Source organism: Thermobia domestica, chromosome 16 (genome assembly GCF_964235325.1).
Source record: "Thermobia domestica chromosome 16, izTheDome1.hap1.1, whole genome shotgun sequence".
In the NCBI taxonomy this organism is placed as follows: Eukaryota; Metazoa; Arthropoda; class Insecta; order Zygentoma; family Lepismatidae; genus Thermobia; species Thermobia domestica.
This window is the reverse complement of record NC_137469.1, coordinates 252,778-272,741: the sequence shown is the minus strand read 5'-3', so window position 1 is coordinate 272,741 and position 19,964 is coordinate 252,778. Positions and strand designations below refer to the sequence as shown.

The 19,964-nt window shown below is 34.5% G+C and overlaps 1 protein-coding gene across 1 annotated transcript in view; it reads right to left on the bottom strand.

Annotated features, from left to right (window-relative positions):
- Window positions 1–19,964, bottom strand: part of LOC145672861 (solute carrier family 35 member E3-like) — a 48,788-nt gene that overhangs the window by 6,258 nt on the left and 22,566 nt on the right. The window contains exon 4 of the mRNA XM_081742025.1: window positions 19,756–19,838. Coding sequence (XP_081598151.1) covers window positions 19,756–19,838 — 83 coding nt within the window. The remainder of the gene's footprint in view (window positions 1–19,755; window positions 19,839–19,964) is intronic.

The window sequence follows — 19,964 nt, the reverse complement described above, 5'->3', positions numbered from 1 at the left end:
GCCCGGGGTCAATGACCTAGGGATACATAGGACCACCCCCTCTAAATTTTGGCAGGGGTACCATGGCCCACCCCCTAAATTTTGGCAGGGGTACGTAGGACCACCCCCCTTAAATTTTGGAAATTGCCAAATCTAAAAATTTGGTATGGTAGCCTAGGACCATAGTATGTACCTCTATCAGTATTGGGTGTCTATGTCGTTCCCTTTCATGGGTAAAAAATTGCCAAAAATTCAAATTTCGGGGGGTTTTGACCTAATTTATCCCCTTTGATGAGGTGTTATTACCTTATATGGTTATATGGGTGTATACAGGGGTCCATTACCTTTCAGAAGACATGGGGATATTAATGCACCCCTTGAAAAATTTGGGAGGGGTACCTTGGCCCACCCCTTAAATTTTGGAAATTGTCCAATTTCAACATTTGGTATTATAGTATAGGACCCTAATATGTATTATGATAAATTTGGATGGTCCACCTCGTTCCCTTTTAGGGGTACCAAATTGCCAAAATATAAACGTAAGCAATACGTAGTACCACGTGTTTGGTTTTGACCTAAGTTATCCCCTTGGATGATGTCCTATTACCTTATATGTTTATATGGGCGTATACAGGGGTTCATTACCTTTCATAAGACATGGGTATATTGCTGCACCCCTTGAAAAATTTGGGAGAGGTACCTTGGCCCACCCCTTAAATTTTGGAAATTGCACAATTTAAACATTTGGTATTATAATATACGACCCTAATATGTATTATGATAAATTTGGATGGTCCACCTCGTTCCCTTTTAGGGGTACCAAATTGCCAAAATATAAACGTAAGCAATACGTAGTACCACGTGTTTGGTTTTGACCTAAGTTTTCCCCCTTGGATGAGGTGTTATTACCTTATATGGTTATATGGTCATGTATAGGGGTCCATTCCCTTTCATAAGACATGGGTATATTGGTGCACCCTTGAAAAATTTGGGAGGGGCACCTTGGCCCACCCCTTAAATTTTGGAAATTGACCAATTTAAACATTTGGTATTATAGTACTGCACCCTAACATGTATTATGATAAATTTGGGTGGTCCACCTTGTTCCCTTCTAGGGGTACAAATTTGCCAAAATTTTAGTACAACCACGTGTTTGGTATTTTGGCCCAATTTATTTCCTTGGATGAAGTCCTATTACCTTATATGGTTATGTATAGGGGTCTATTCCCTATCATAAGACATAGGTACATTTGTGCACTCCTTTAAAAATTTGGGAGGGGTACTTTGGCCCACCCCTTAAATTTTAGAAATTGCTCATTTTATATATGTGGTATTATAGTACTGGACCCTAACATGTATTATGATAAATTTGGGTGGTCCACCTCGTTTCCTTCTAGGGGTACAAAATTGCCAAAATATAAACGTAAGCAATACGTTATACCGTGTGTTTGGTTTTTGGTCGATTTTATCCCCTTTGATGAGGTGTTATTATCCTATTTAGTTATATGGTCATGTATAGGGGTCCATTACCTTTCATAAGATGTGGGTATATTTGTGCACTCCGGGAGGGGTACTTTGGCCCACCCCTTAAATTTTGGAAATTGCCCAATTTAAACATTTGGTATTATAGTACAAGACCCTAATATGTATTATGATAAATTTGGGTGGTCCACCTCGTTCCCTTTTAGGGGTACAAAATTGACAAAATATAAACGTAAGCATTACGTTGTACCACGTGTTTGGTTTTTGACCTAATTTATTCCTTTGGATGAGGTCCTATTACCTTATATGGTAATGTATAGGTGTTCATTCCCTATCATAAGACATAGGTACATTGATGCACCCCGGGAGGGGGGTTCGGTATCATAGTACATGACTCAACATGTATTATGATAAATTTGGGTGGTCCACATCGTTCTCTTTTAGGGGTACAAAATTGCTAAAATATAAACATAAGCAATATGTTGTACCATGTGTTTGGTTTTTGGCCCAATTTCTCCCCTTTGATGAGGTTTTATTACCGTATATGGTTATATGGTCATGTATATAGGTTCATTTCCTATCATAAGATATGGGTACATTGATGCATCCTTTAAAAATTTGGGAGGGGTATTTTGGCTCATCCACGCGGTTTTAGAAATTGTTTAATATAAGCATTTGGTATCATAGTACAGGTCTCCAATATGTACCACTATAAATTTGGATGGTCCACATCGTTCCCTTTTCATAGGTAAAGAACTACCAAAAATCAAATTTCGGAGATTATTGACCCCTATTTAGCATGTTATATGGGTATGTACAGAGGTTTATTACCTTTATATGTTTATGTTCCCTTTTAAATTTGGGAATTATCAAATAACAAAATTCGGTAAACGTTTTCTAGGACCCATTGTAGATGTTGATGTTCCTCTTATGGCCAAATATTCAAAATTTAAATGTTATTGACCGGCTTTATTATTGAATAACTACAGGATTTATTACTTTTTTCATAAGACACAGGTGTATTTGTGTACCAATCTTAAATTTTGGAAGGGGTACATTTCTTATTGTCATATCAATAATTGGTAATTGGATAGTATCTCTTTCATTGGGTAAATCATTATGATCACGTGATCGGTTATTGACCTATGATGGGATTAGGAGTCCAGGACATTGGTACATTGAAACTTTGTAGGATAATTTGATAATGCGTCATTGGTTTTGATTATTCCCGCCAAATATAAACGTAAGCAAGACGTTGTACCACGTGATTGTCCTTGATGAGGTAGTGTACAGGGATTCATTTCCTTTGTTGTGGTACTTCTTAAGTTTGAGTACACACACACTTCTAGAAAACGGTTGGTTCTACTCAGGTAAACAATTGACGGACATTATTGACCTTATTGAACATATAATGATATGATTAACTCTAAGACTTAGGTATATCAAGAGAAGTATTCTTTAAATTTGGGAATGGTGATAAACAGAATTTTAACATAAGGTGCGAAATTTGAAACAATACATTGAACTTTAGTCACAGCTCATAGTCTAAGATCATTGGTGGTGATTGATTTGACCTTGAGCTTTAGAAATCTGATAGCTAACCTTATTGAATCTTATGACTCATAGACGAAAGGCAATACATGCTACAACAGTTTAAAATTTAATCATAAGGTGATGTAATCTGACACTAGCAAAGTTATTGTTAATGCAATTTGATTGGATGATCACTATCTTTCCTGCAATCTGATTGGTTGATGATTTTCAAATCTTTGCTGTATTCAGTTTTAAGTTTTGTTTAACATTTAAAAATCTTGGTTTCGTTCAACATTTTGCACTCACTGATAAATATGATCAAAACCGTTTATTTGTTAATCGAATAGTTAAAAACCGGATAAAGTTTGACGGTTAACCGTGAAACGTAAAATTTTTAGTTTGAAATTTTTTTGTTTGAAACTTTTTGTTTGAAAATTCTTGCTTTCAAATTTTTGTTTGAATTTTTTGTTTCAAAATTTTGTTTGACATTTTTTTTGACAACTTTTGTTTCAAAAATTTTTTGTTTAAAAATTTTTTGTTTGAAATTTTTTAAAATTTTTTCGTTTCAAAATTTTGTTTAAAATTTTTGTTTGAAATTTTTCGTTTCCAAATTTTTTGTTTGAAAATTTTTGTTCGAAAATTTTGTTTAAAATTTTTTGTTTGAAATTTTTCGTTTCCAAATTTTTTGTTTGAAATTTTTTGTTTCAAAATTTTGTTTGAAATTTTTTTCGCTTCAAAATTTTGTTTGAATTTTTTTCGTTTGAAATTTTTTGTTTGAATTTTTTTTCGTTTCAAAATTTTGTTTCAAAGATTTTTGTTCTAATTTTTTGTTTCAAAGTTTGGTTTGACATTTTTAAAAGTTTGTGCACTCATTAGTAAAGAACCGGAACTGTTTAAAACAAAAACCTCTGGCAACATTGTGATGCAATAGTACACGTCAGAATATGGGGTTGTACTTGAAATGAAAAAACACAAATCATTGAAATGGATCATTTTATTACACTCCACATACATCCATACCAGATAGTGGTTCTGGATATTGTCGATACAATGTATTTTGAACTTCTTGCACTAGTTTGTCTTTAGCGTATAATTTTAATTTCAATTGAAGTCTTTTAAGGTCTATTACGATATCAATTGGTGGAAACTCAATGTCCATTTGACAGCCAGATTCGTCAGCAATTGTGATGAAATCATGAATTCAAACGTCAGCACATTAGACATAGTTGTATGAATTTGGTTGGTCAGCATGACGTCAGCAACTGTGATGAAATCATGAATTCAAACGTCAGCACATTTCTTACCAATGACGTCAGCCGTAGTTCTATAAATCAGCAAATACAGTGTCATCCCACGAAATCATTTGAGCAAGTGCGTTTCAGGAGGAAAGATGTGTACTTCTAACGATAAAGAGTTCATCTTCGCAAGCTATTATCCAATAAATATATTTCAAACAAAACATGTGATGATTGGTATCAGTGCTAGAACATTTGAACCAGTGATTCGATTGGGCAAAGCAGAACAATTTGGTGTACAACTGACCTGTGAAGAATGGCACGAATCGATCAAATGAACGATTATTTTCATGATGAGCTAAATGTGACCATAGTCAAATCATTAGGCTCAAATCATGAAGTGGTGCTTCGTACAGTCCTCGAAGAGAAGATGGTGCTGTTACGTAAAAAGAGTACATTCCATGTCCCTCGCAACATGGTGTATCTAACACAAACGGAATGGAACAAATTCATCAACGTATTTCAGTGTGTGAAACATGCAGTGGAAGTGTGCAACAAAACAAGTATATTCCTGAAAAAGTACTATTTTGAAAAATGTATCATGCATATTGTACAACATGTATCTAGATATTGTGATGGTTGTCAACATCGTTCGTGGGTGCATACCTGTATTGATAAACAGCTTATTTGTGATCAAATGGACATTGAGTTTCCACCAATTGATGTTGCAATAGACCTTAAGAGACTTCAATTGGAATTAAAATTATACGCTAAAGATAAACTAGTGCAAGAAGTTCAAAATACATTGTATCGACAATATCCAGAACCACTATCTGGTATGGATGTATGTGGAGTGTAATAAAATGATCCATTTCAATGATTTTTTTTTTCATTTCAAGTACAACCCCATATTCTGACGTGTACTATTGCATCACAATGTTGCCAGAGGTTTTTGTTTTAAACAGTTCCGGTTCTTTACTAATGAGTGCACAAACTTTTAAAAATGTCAAACCAAACTTTGAAACAAAAAATTAGAACAAAAATCTTTGAAACAAAATTTTGAAACGAAAAAAAATTCAAACAAAAAATTTCAAACGAAAAAAATTCAAACAAAATTTTGAAGCGAAAAAAATTTCAAACAAAATTTTGAAACAAAAAATTTCAAACAAAAAATTTGGAAACGAAAAATTTCAAACAAAAAATTTTAAACAAAATTTTCGAACAAAAATTTTCAAACAAAAAATTTGGAAACGAAAAATTTCAAACAAAAATTTTAAACAAAATTTTGAAACGAAAAAATTTTAAAAAATTTCAAACAAAAAATTTTTAAACAAAAAATTTTTGAAACAAAAGTTGTCAAAAAAAATGTCAAACAAAATTTTGAAACAAAAAATTCAAACAAAAATTTGAAAGCAAGAATTTTCAAACAAAAAGTTTCAAACAAAAAAATTTCAAACTAAAAATTTTACGTTTCACGGTTAACCGTCAAACTTTATCCGGTTTTTAACTATTCGATTAACAAATAAACGGTTTTGATCATATTTATCAGTGAGTGCAAAATGTTGAACGAAACCAAGATTTTTAAATGTTAAACAAAACTTAAAACTGAATACAGCAAAGATTTGAAAATCATCAACCAATCAGATTGCACGAAAGATAGTGATCAACCAATCAGATTGAAGGAAAGATAGTGATCATCCAATCAAATTGCATTAACAATAACTTTGCTAGTGTCAGATTACATCACCTTATGATTAAATTTTAAACTGTTGTAGCATGTATTGCCTTTCGTCTATGAGTCATAAAATTCAATAAGGTTAGCTATCAGATTTCTAAAGCTCAAGGTCAAATCAATCACCACCAATGATCTTAGACTATGAGCTGTGACTAAAGTTCAATGTATTGTTTCAAATTTCGCACCTTATGTTAAAATTCTGTTTATCACCATTCCCAAATTTAAAGAATACTTCTCTTGATATACTTAAGTCTTAGAGTTAATCATATCATTATATGTTCAATAAGGTCAATAATGTCCGTCAATTGTTTACCTGAGTAGAACCAACCGTTTTCTAGAAGTGTGTGTGTACTCAAACTTAAGAAGTACCACAACAAAGGAAATGAATCCCTGTACACTACCTCATCAAGGACAATCACGTGGTACAACGTCTTGCTTACGTTTATATTTGGCGGGAATAATCAAAACCAATGACGCATTATCAAATTATCCTACAAAGTTTCAATGTACCAATGTCCTGGACTCCTAATCCCATCATAGGTCAATAACCGATCACGTGATCATAATGATTTACCCAATGAAAGAGATACTATCCAATTACCAATTATTGATATGACAATAAGAAATGTACCCCTTCCAAAATTTAAGATTGGTACACAAATACACCTGTGTCTTATGAAAAAAGTAATAAATCTTGTAGTTATTCAATAATAAAGCCGGTCAATAACATTTAAATTTTGAATATTTGGCCATAAGAGGAACATCAAGATCTACAATGGGTCCTAGAAAACGTTTACCGAATTTTGTTATTTGATAATTCCCAAATTTAAAAGGGAACATAAACATATAAAGGTAATAAACCATATAACATGCTAAATAGGGGTCAATAACCTCCGAAATTTGATTTTTGGTAGTTCTTTACCTATGAAAAGGGAACGATGTGAACCATCCAAATTTATAGTGGTACATATTGGAGACCTGTACTATGATACCAAATGCTTATATTAAACAATTTCTAAAACCGCGTGGATGAGCCAAAATACCCCTCCCAAATTTTTAAAGGATGCATCAATGTACCCATATCTTATGATAGGAAATGAACCTATATACATGACCATATAACCATATACGGTAATAAAACCTCATCAAAGGGGAGAAATTGGGCCAAAAACCAAACACATGGTACAACATATTGCTTATGTTTATATTTTAGCAATTTTGTACCCCTAAAAGAGAACGATGTGGACCACCCAAATTTATCATAATACATGTTGAGTCATGTACTATGATACCGAACCCCCTCCCGGGGTGCATCAATGTACCTGTCTTATGATAGGGAATGAACACCTATACATTACCATATAAGGTAATAGGACCTCATCCAAAGGAATAAATTAGGTCAAAAACCAAACACGTGGTACAACGTAATGCTTACGTTTATATTTTGTCAATTTTGTACCCCTAAAAGGGAACGAGGTGGACCACCCAAATTTATCATAATACATATTAGGGTCTTGTACTATAATACCAAATGTTTAAATTGGGCAATTTCCAAAATTTAAGGGGTGGGCTAAAGTACCCCTCCCGGAGTGCACAAATATACCCACATCTTATGAAAGGTAATGGACCCCTATACATGACCATATAACTAAATAGGATAATAACACCTCATCAAAGGGGATAAAATCGACCAAAAACCAAACACACGGTATAACGTATTGCTTACGTTTATATTTTGGCAATTTTGTACCCCTAGAAGGAAACGAGGTGGACCACCCAAATTTATCATAATACATGTTAGGGTCCAGTACTATAATACCAAATGTTTATATATTGGTACTATAATTATAATACCACATATATAAAATGAGCAATTTCTAAAATTTAAGGGGTGGGCCAAAGTACCCCTCCCAAATTTTTAAAGGAGTGCACAAATGTACCTATGTCTTATGATAGGGAATAGACCCCTATACATAACCATATAAGGTAATAGGACTTCATCCAAGGAAATAAATTGGGCCAAAATACCAAACACGTGGTTGTACTAAAATTTTGGCAAATTTGTACCCCTAGAAGGGAACAAGGTGGACCACCCAAATTTATCATAATACATGTTAGGGTGCAGTACTATAATACCAAATGTTTAAATTGGTCAATTTCCAAAATTTAAGGGGTGGGCCAAGGTGCCCCTCCCAAATTTTTCAAGGGTGCACCAATATACCCATGTCTTATGAAAGGGAATGGACCCCTATACATGACCATATAACCATATAAGGTAATAACACCTCATCCAAGGGGGGAAAACTTAGGTCAAAACCAAACACGTGGTACTACGTATTGCTTACGTTTATATTTTGGCAATTTGGTACCCCTAAAAGGGAACGAGGTGGACCATCCAAATTTATCATAATACATATTAGGGTCGTATACTATAATACCAAATGTTTAAATTGTGCAATTTCCAAAATTTAAGGGGTGGGCCAAGGTACCTCTCCCAAATTTTTCAAGGGGTGCACCAATATACCCATGTCTTATGAAAGGTAATGAACCCCTGTATACGCCCATATAAACATATAAGGTAATAGGACATCATCCAAGGGGATAACTTAGGTCAAAACCAAACACGTGGTACTACGTATTGCTTACGTTTATATTTTGGCAATTTGGTACCCCTAAAAGGGAACGAGGTGGACCATCCAAATTTATCATAATACATATTAGGGTCCTATACTATAATACCAAATGTTGAAATTGGACAATTTCCAAAATTTAAGGGGTGGGCCAAGGTACCCCTCCCAAATTTTTCAAGGGGTGCATTAATATCCCCATGTCTTCTGAAAGGTAATGGACCCCTGTATACACCCATATAACCATATAAGGTAATAACACCTCATCAAAGGGGATAAATTAGGTCAAAACCCCCCGAAATTTGAATTTTTGGCAATTTTTTACCCATGAAAGGGAACGACATAGACACCCAATACTGATAGAGGTACATACTATGGTCCTAGGCTACCATACCAAATTTTTAGATTTGGCAATTTCCAAAATTTAAGGGGGGTGGTCCTACGTACCCCTGCCAAAATTTAGGGGGTGGGCCATGGTACCCCTGCCAAAATTTAGAGGGGGTGGTCCTATGTACCCCTAGGTCATTGACCCCGGGCCAGGTCATTGACCTTTCACCCCGGTCATAAAAGAGAGTGAGGATGAGTCATTCGCGCATAACGGGGCCCCTACTACTGACCCTCGACTTGGAGAATTCGTATAGGGAATTTGCCAAATTATATGGACGTATTGTATTTGAGCACAGAGCGGAGTGACCACACACCCACGTTAAAATATATAACCCTTGACCACAAGCATTTATGAACCGAGAAAGGATGAAAGAATAAAAATAATGCAGATAAACGCAGGTGGGTCAATTACAGTAATGGACGAGATAAAAGAACTCGCTGAGAAGGAAGATATAGACATAATTTTAATACAAGAACCCTATACTAAAAACAATAACACTAATGGGAAAAACAGAAATAGTGTACGCAGGAGAAAAACCTATAAACAACACAGGTGAAAAACAAAACACACGAGGAAGGAAACAGAAACAAAACCTACAAAATTCTAAATCTAACCCAGTTTAGTGACCCATGGACAAATTGTATAGAACTTAAATCACAAAATGGAGAAATTATGATATTAAACTGTTACTGTCAGTATTGTCTAGATATAGAACCTTTTTTTAAATACCATGACCAAATTCTGTGACACTTACAAACACAAAGACATACTTATATGCACCGAATGCTAAATCTCCAATTTGGCAGAGTAGATATATAGACGACAAATGACAGAAAGTAGAAGAAATGATAGCAGAAAATGAGGAAGGTCATCCGCCCACGTACAGGAGTAGACAAGGGGGTGAATCAAACATGGACATAACACTAACAACATTACAACTCGGCGACAGAATAACAAATTGGAGGGTACTAGACGCGGCTACCCTAAGTGATCATAACCATGGGCGGCGATTAGGGGGGGGGACAAAAGGGGCAGTTGCCCCCCCCCCACTTTTTTGAAGTGGAGACCTAATTTATATAGTTTCATTTGGAAATGTAAAAGGGTGTCCACACAATTTGGAGAAAAGGTCTCTGACTTTTCTCTGACTTTCCATGACGAAAGTTCCAGATTTCCCTGACCCCTAAATAACTTAAAAATATAGAAGAAAAAAAGAAACCCAGCCTCCACACTCCCGATAGTTGGCCTTGTTTTCTTCCGCTTCTCTTTATTTCTTTTTTCAATATTCTTTCCAAAGGAATGTAAATTTACAAACATGTGCATTAGGCCGATATTGATTAGGCCTACATATTACACAAAATGTAAAGTTACAGTTACAAAGTGTGCAGCATACAGAGTACTTAAGATATGAAAAAAAATACAATACCAATTACACAACATTATAATATTGCCTATAGTAATAAACAGTTCATACATGATTTTACTGATTATTAAAAAAAAAAAAAACACTATGTAACACACACACATTACTTTTGTTGGTGCAGTTGTTAAATGCAACCCATTTAGAAATTTGTTTTCACCCTTTCTCGCATAGTTTCCTTCTCATTGATCTGAATATCCTTCTTGTTGTCTCAGCAGTTTAATTTTCTTCTCTTCTTACTCCAGCTCTTTCAGTTGTTGCTGTATCTTCCGTTTCTCTCTCCTCTTCTAGTCTCCAGCATTTATCTCTCTTTTCTTTTCCAAATTCACCTGATATTGTCTCATTGAACTTCTCATCCCTCTTGTAATTGTTAATACTGATGGTCCACCTATTCTCATCACAGAATCATATATGATCCGTTGAGCAACCAGAGATTCTTCTTGTAAGTTCTCAACAATGAGAATTTTATTTATTGTGAGACCACTTTCAAAAAATGCGTTTCCATGAAAGAAGATAAAACACAATTTCTTAACTGACCATAAGTCAACGAAGTTCTTCCCATTTCCTAAGACTAAGTAAAAAAAATCATCAAGTCCAATACCATCTCTGTCATTGGCTATGAATTCATTCCAGAGTTCCTTAAATTTTTCAGTCTGAGCTTTCACTGTGAGCTCGAAATATTATTTCTTTGCGTTCTCATCCACTTGTCCAGATATCCTCTTGGCACCATTCAATTCTTCTAGAACAGCGTCTACCCTTTTGAGCAAATATGCCAGGACGCAGTTAGATGTGTTTCTCGCAGAAAATTAGTTTCAACAACTATATCAGAGACCACTGACTCCCTCAATATCATCATTGAGAACACTACATTTTGCATCCAGTAACAGTAAAGAAATCAACCCTATTTCATAAATTCAGTAATTGAACAATGGACCTAAATAGATTTTTTCCTGACTTTCCCTGACCAATCTGCCATTTCCCTGGACTTCACCTGATACATTTTTACTTCCCTGACTTTCACTTATTTTCCAGAATGTGGACACCCTGGTAAAGGTTTTCTATGTATTACTGTTTCATAGAAAAAATGGTGCCATATGATATTTGCCGTTGCGTGAGTACATATTGGTTATTTGTCTTCCCATGTAGTTAAGAAAGCTACAGGAATTGCGTTTTAATTGCAATTCAAAGCAATTAATACTGTAATTGCATATTTCTTTAAATGTCATAGCATAAGCTTGCAGTACTTACTGTATTTTATTTCCTAAGAGAAAAAACATTTATTTAATGGCATATGTGGAATTAAAAGTATAAGTTGTTCATTAATCCCCAGTTTCAATATAACTTCTGCAAAACAAGCCTCATTATTCATTACTATGATTAATATTATCCTTTCTATTTATTTGTTTTGCGAATTTATTATTGAATAACCTGATCAAACAGTTTTCCAGACACAATTTTAAGATGTTCATGAGCAAGATCTCAAATCTCTTCTTACATTTTCGATGTTTAAGAGTATAAAGTCCTAGTAGCTACCTGTATTGCTCTTATGAAATTACTTAAAATAGAAATACGATATACGGCATTTTAAGTGAAAAAAGACAGTATCCTATTAGTTATACAACCTTTCATCAAACAGTGTTAGAAACTACCAGGAAACCTAACATTGATATAAAATTGTTCAGATCATGTCTTGCCCCCCCACTTTTAACGTCCAACCGCCGCCACTGATCATAACGTAATACTATTAGAGATAAGCAGCAAAACAAATTCTAACGATCTAAATCAAAACGATAAAACTGTAATATATAATACAAAAAGAATAAATTGGACTAAATTTTGGGACACAATTAAATTACCACAAATTGAAGACGATAGCGATGTTGATGAAATAGCTGAAACATTGGAAACTGAAATAATTAAAGCAATTAAAAGTTCAACTGAAACACGAACATTAAATGGAAAATCAAATAAAAACAACTCCTTTTGGAATAAAGAACTAAGACTTAAAACTAAAAACGAGAAGAGCTAGGAAATTATATCAAGACACGTGGGAAATAGAACTGAAAGAAATACGACTAAGAAAATACAGGGAGCAAAAAGAAATATATGAAAACAAAATAAAAGAAATGAAAGTAAATAGTTGGAAGAACTACCTTAAAGAAAATACTAACCTAGACATTTGGGGTGAACCATATAAAATAATTAGTCAGAAAATAAAGAAGCCAACAACTCTCTCAACCTTAAGAAAATATGACGGAAGTTTTACTGAAGGATGGGAAAGCACCATAAAATTTTTAATGGAAAAACTTTTACCTAAGGACGAAAAAGAAGACAATGACGAGGTGCACAAACAAATGAGGGAAGAAATGAAAATTTTACCAATAAACGACGAAATTATGGAAGAAACAACCAATCAAGAAATAAGTAATTACATAAAAATGCTAAAAAAGAAGAAAGCAGCAGGTCCAGACACGATAAAATCAGAAATTTTCCTGGAAAATGCAGATACATGGTCACCATATCTATCAAGACTCTACAATTTATGCCTCAAGACGAAAATAATTCCTAAAATATGGAAACACTCAAACTTAGTAATAATAAAAAAGAGCGAAGATAAAAGAAATGGTGAACCAAGACTTTTTAAGTTAGAAATGAAGGGGTGGAGAAATATGTAATTATTGAAGGGCGCCGAGCTCCGATCTGTCTCTTAAACATAATAGGAAAAATATTCGAAAGAGTAATCACCAACAGACTAAGTAAATATCGAAACAGAAAGAGATAAGCTACAGCATGGCTTTAGGAAGAAGAAAAGTACGGAGACAGCTATAAGGAGGCTTTTAGAATTAATAGAAAATGGAAAAATAGACAAGTACCAGGTACTATCTGGTACCTATGTTGATATCAGTGGAGCTTTTGACAATTTGTGGTGGCCATCACTCTTCAAACAATTTAAAAAAATGAAAGTACCTAAATCACTATACCAAATAATGTTAGAATACTGCAACGAAAGACAGGTCACTTACAAGGCACCAAATAATAACATTACCACATATACAACAAAGGGATGTCCACAGGGATCCATATGCGCCCCAACGATATGGGACATCATCATCGAACCCTGCCTAAAAACACTGGAAATTACGGAAGACACGGAAGGAGTAGTCGGCTATACAGATGATATCGCAACAGTCGTATCAGCACGATCAAGAGACGAAATTCAGAGGAAAGGAAACCAAGTCTTACAAACGCTTCAAAAATGGTGCGAAATAAATAAACAAACTATCAGGAAATAAAACTAAATACACGATATTCGGGCAATCTATACAAAGAGATCCAATATTAAAAATTAACAACCAAAAAATTGAACGAGTGAAAGAATTCAAGTATTTGAGAGTATGGATTGACGATAAACTGAACTATGTTAAACATGTCGAAAACGTAACTGACAAAGGAAAGAAAGTAGCACATAAAATACTCACAACTGCAAGAAAAGATTATAAGATACCCAAAAAGACCCTACAAACGTACAGCAATGCTGTAATGATGCCAACAGTGAAATATTGTGCCAGCATCTGGGCTCACAGAATATTTGCAAATGAAAAATTAAGGGAACAAATAAACAGAGTTCAGAGAGGAGTTTTAATTAGAACAATAGGAATAATCAAAACACTACCGATAGAATCCTTACAGGTGCTTGCACTAGAAGAACCAATCCACTACCAAATACTAAGAGAAGCTATAAAACGATGTAAAACAAATAACGAAACTATAAAAATAATAGAGATTCTAGGTACAAATCCGAACAACGAAGATGAACTAAATATGTTGATAGAAAGAAAATGGCAGGAGGAATGGTACATCACAACAAAAGGAGAAAAGCTCAAAGAATACATACCAACTATCAAAGTAAGGAAAGAAATTGGTGAAATAAAGAAGGAAACTATGGAAGCGCTGTCGGGACATGGACCCTTCAAAACACATCTGAAAAGATTAAATATTGAAAATGAAGAAATGTGTTAATGTGGAGAAATCCAAACACCTGAACACATAATATGGAATTGTGAAAATTACGTAACTAGTGAAGAAATAAGGAATCTCAGAGATGAACTTAGTGATGAAGATTGGACTAGCTTACGTCAGGATAGAACAAAATTCGATAACTTTTCAAAAATAACAGAGCATGTAGTGAGAAACCTATGGGATGAACGAACCCAACGAAGAAGGTAATTGAACAAGTAGCACTTTGAAAAGACAAATATATATATATATATATATATATATATATATATATAAAATTTTAATAGAAACAATTTTAAAGTTCTGGCAAACACTCAGCACTATAGTACAAACTTACGTTTCATTTTATTTATTCATTTATGTCGTTTTTATTTCTATAACCTCTATTAACATTGTGTGTTTCTCAGTGTTGTGAGTGTTAGTGTAATAAACACGTATGAAAAACAGTGTGATAAAAGCATACAGAATCATGGAAGAACGAAGAAACTACAAGACAGTTAACACCAAATGAGATGATGTTGCTTTTTACACTGTATTTTGTTTATTTTTTCTTTTTTAATTTTTTACTTTTCAGGGTGGTGAATGGGCTGCTTTCCAATAATTTATATTATGTACTAATCAATTATTTTATTTCTTCTTTCAGGTTATTTTCTGCATGTACAAAGGATAAATCAAGAAAAATAAAACAAAGAAACAAAAAAAAAAAAAAAAAATAAAGGACATGGTTTTAAATAGGTGCCATGCTGAAAAGAAATGTGCCTCACCTCAATCTGCTGAGGTTCGACAGCCGAAGAGACAGGGAGATAATAAAGAAACATCAAAGTATAAGAGAGAGAATAAAGGCAAGAGGCAGTTGCGTCTGCCATAAGTAAGTCCGAAAGTAATCGGCCAAAACAAGGAGAAGTCAAGACTTTTTAAGTTAGAAATGAAGGGGTGGAGAAATATGTAATTATTGAAGGGCGCCGAGCTCCTAAATGCGGCACTGTTGGCACTCAGGACTTCTGCATAAACTGCATCACGCCAACTTCCCAAGCTACCAGCTTAGAACGATCCAAAGCTACTTACGGAACCGAACCTTCCGGGTCAACCATGTTGGACAGCTGACAGATACAAGGAACATAGCGGCTGGAGCTCCCCATCTCGCCGCTTCTATTCAACATCTACACGGCTGACCTACCAATCACAATCAACACACAGATACGCCGCTCTCTATCTCCGCCGTCACGTAGCGCTGCTGGAAGACTGGATTAGAGCGTGGAAGATACAGCTTAACGCGAAGAAGACTGCACTGGATGATATCACCAAGAACATAACTCCAAGAGACCATGCACTTCAACTGCAAGGAGTACAGCTCAGGCCGCAAAAGCACGCCAAGTATCTCGGAGTCATTCTGAACCGCCGCCTTACCTTCGAAAAACACCTGAGAGCAACAGCCAAGAGAACACTGATTTCTGTCCTCTTAACTCCGCAATTTACCCATGAAACCCGAAGACACATCTATCAGATGTGTATCCGCTCAATCCTCATGTGTGCCCCACTCAGCCTGGCAGCATACTTACAATTTCTACCTAAGACACCTCCAGGTGGTTCAGAACAGAGTGGCCCACGCAGTCACCGGACACCAGAATACAGCAACTTGATGAACAGTACAGCGTATTTTATATACATTAATTGCAACTGAAGATTATGCAGATAACGATTTTAATCGAACATGTGTTTATTTTACAAAGAAAAACACGTACAGTACAGGTTTATTTTTCTTTTTTTACAATATAGTATACTTTATATAAAGGAATTATTGTACTGCATACATATATAAAAAGAAAAACACGAGACAATGAGAAAACACTCCTAAATTACAGTACTGTGCTGTTTATGCAGAAATATACAGGGTGTTACAAAAGTGTATCACAATATTTTGGGAACAGAATCCTTACATCAAAATTAAAAAAAAAAAAAAAAAAAAAAAGTTCATATGGATCTGCAGTCGGAAGTGGAGTTATAGTGTGCCGAAAACGTGAAACAAGTGAACTTTAGAAGTTCATACTTCCACTACTATGAGATCTATCGTAGTCGGGTCAAGACTTTACAGAGGAATTGGTATGTGAACTATACAAATATTCATGTTTAAGAATGATCCAGTACTTGCAGACCAATTTTTAGAGGTAGGTGCAGAGTGGTCAAGTACTCCCAAACAGCATCTAAAAATGATTGTGCAATTCTCCAAGATTCTGAAAGATGGATATTTGGATAGCTCACATACTAGTTCTTCAGTGACGTCTTGAGCCGACTACGATCCGTCCTATAGTAGTAGAACTATCGAGCATTAAAGTTCATTTTTTTAAGTTCTCGGCATCGTAAAGCTACGAAACTATGCACTTCTGACTACAGCTCAATATGAACTTCTTTTCTTATTTTGATGTGGGGAATCTATTTTTCCAAAATACTGTGACAATTTTTTTTGTAACACCCTGTATATATAATTTTTTTCTGAGTAGATTTGATAGTCTTTCTTTCTCTTTTTGCCACTAAATCTCGAATCCATTTTAATAGAAAAAGCTGAGTTGAGCAACTTTCTTCTTGTTTTTCGTACAATGACAGCATAGTTTCTAATGCAGTGCAGTAAGTGCCTCTCCGTGACTAGATTCAGACTATTTCAGTTCTTCAATATCATTCTCTTTCTGCACCAAAGAAACAATTTCATCGTCATTCAAAATTTGAAAGCCTCGATCAGTATCACTTTTGAAAGAAGTTTTGGTTATCTTCTATATTGCACTCCGAAACACCAGGAATTTGAGGGAATAAGTCTACAATTTCATTCAAATCTTCTTCGGTGTCTGTTTCCTCTCATCTTTTCCCTCTCTCTCCTTTCTCAATTATTTCATGCATTTCAAAGATTTCCTTGTGAGCAAGTGTTTCCAGCATCGGCTAGCATGTAATAGCAATTCTTAAGGGAACCCCCTTTTTCTTTTCCTTTTCTCGACAGTGCTTTTACACTCGCCTCATCGTCTTTTAAGAAAGAAACGACCTAAGACTTCTTTTTTATACATTTCACCTTGATCCATTGGGTAAATTAATGCTGTAACGTTTGGAAGCAAATACCTGAGCTGGAAACCTTCAACTGAATTCAACAGTTCAACATCTGGATGTATTGAAGCATTATCAAGTAAGAGTATCACTTTTCCAAATTTCTTTTTCTCTGGATCTCTTTTACACTTGAGATAAATTTGTTTGCATACGAGTCAGAAAGTAACTCGACTTTCTTCCAAGCGCTTCTAGTTAGGCTTTGTAACAGATAGAAAGACTCCTCATATCCTTGAAACTTTTTTTTTTTTTTAAATAGATTTTCCAATTACTAGTAAATGTACGCTATGAGTGTCACTAGCAATTGTACACCTTAGCTCGATCTTTAATAATTTTAAAGCAGGAAGCTGATTTTTCTCGCTTTAATGAAAGCGACTTACGTGGTAATGATCTCGAATTCAAACCAGCACGGATAAAGATGTTGCCGAAAGTAATATAAATACATTACATGCTTGATCCATACATTATTTTAAAGAAATAAAACAAAATAAAATAACATAAAATATAAACGTGTTCTGTTGAGAGATCCGACCACAAAAGGTTAATTCCTGAAGATAGAATGACTTAGGGTTGTTCATCTTAATAATATTATTATAAAAATTTCTTAGACTCTATGTGTTGGAAAACGGATGATAATTCTTATATAAAATTATTTAGATCTTTGCGATCTCCAATCAAGAGGCCTAAGTCTTACAGAACCCGTATCAGATATAAGTGATACTTTTTCAAAAATATAGTGGAATAAACGCTATTCAACATTAAAGGCAGATGAAAACAACACATATCTACATATTATGCAAATCAGAAGATATTCTCCAACAGAAAAACCTCAAAAAATGGTAATTTTAAATTTTTTTAAGAAAAATCTTTCCTTAAGCTACCATTTCCTGAAAATATACATCGAATCCCTCGAATGCTCGGAAGTACAATCAACACTGACCTTGAAACTTTATTAACCTGGCACAGGCGCCTGGCAAGCGCTAATGTGACTTGAGCACTGGCGCCTAGTCTAACAGACCCTTTGCTAAATTTATAAATCTTTATCTAATAATTTTTGTTTAAATTTCTTTGCTGATAATTTTATTTTGTATTATGCATATTAAACAGGTATATTGCGAATTTCAATACAAATGTTACATTTTAGTGTGTCTTTGGAAAAATTCAAGAGTTAGTAAAAACTTCAAAAGTTTCAAAATGTTACCACAAGGTAATAAATCATCTTCAGAAATGTCCATTGAAAAATAAAATTTTCAATTTGAATCCAATCACAACCAACGGCCAGCTACAAGAACAGGTGGCACCAGTGCTGCCAGGTTAACATACCTTGGTATAAAACATAATGTTTTTTCGTCAAACTTTGTCTTTATTCTTAAAACAATGTCAACACAATATAAAGGCAGGAACTCAAAGGTAATAGGAAAAAGATTGGTACTATTGTTTGCTACTACTTTGAAATTTAAACGCACGAAGTTGCAAAGATGTTGTACAATGCCAGACGATATGCCCACACGTAAAGGAATATTATCAACAGTTTCACTTACTTCAAGTTCCAGTTCTTGAATAATCCTTCCATTTCCAAGCTTTCAGCTGTGCCCTACAGCATTGTTCATGGAGGAAATGACAATGGCAATAAAATGAAAAAGGAATGGATGAAGAAGAGTGCAGACACGCCTTCTGCAATAAATTGCTCCGAATTTTCTGGTTAAGTGGTAGTGTGCTTCGTTGTGGGATGTCGACTTCAGGCTCTGTAGTCCTTTGTTTGCTAAGTAAAGGTTACGACCTGTGCCAGTTTTTTTGGTAATAAGTGGACAGCAAACAAAGGAATACACAGCCTACATTCGCCATTATACAGCGACTCATATCCACTTGAATTAGTTTAAATAAAAGGAAAACTTTCTTATTCTTCTTATCTTTCGATTTCTCACCCCCCATTTTTTTTTTTTTTTTTTTTTGATAATGCCGTTTAATTAAAGCGAAAATTTGACGGAATCGTCACAGAAGTCACGGAAGAAAACCTGAAGTTCTGCAATGAGGAACATTAACAAACACTGAATAATTATTAACTATGGTTGTTAAACAATTATGCTTGTAACATCAAAGTAGGGATAGTACGGAGATGAAAATATACAAATTAAAACGCAGAGAACATGCAATACTACAGCTAATGAGAAAAAATATACAGTTTAAAGTATACAGAAATGTGCACTGTAGTGTTATTGAAAGATTAGAAAAGAAAGTGCGTTGAATGGAAAGGATACGTGAGAGCCGAAGTGTTTCCAATGATCCAGTAGATGGACAGGTTCACAAAGAAGGCCACGAAACTAGAAAGAAATATCAAACCCTGAAAGATAAAAGATTAAACAGTTATCAGATGAAAATACAATATCAGGTGTGCACATAAAACATTTTGAAATGTAAGTGAGACTCATGAAATACTGTGAAGGACTATTGTAATTAATTATACTTT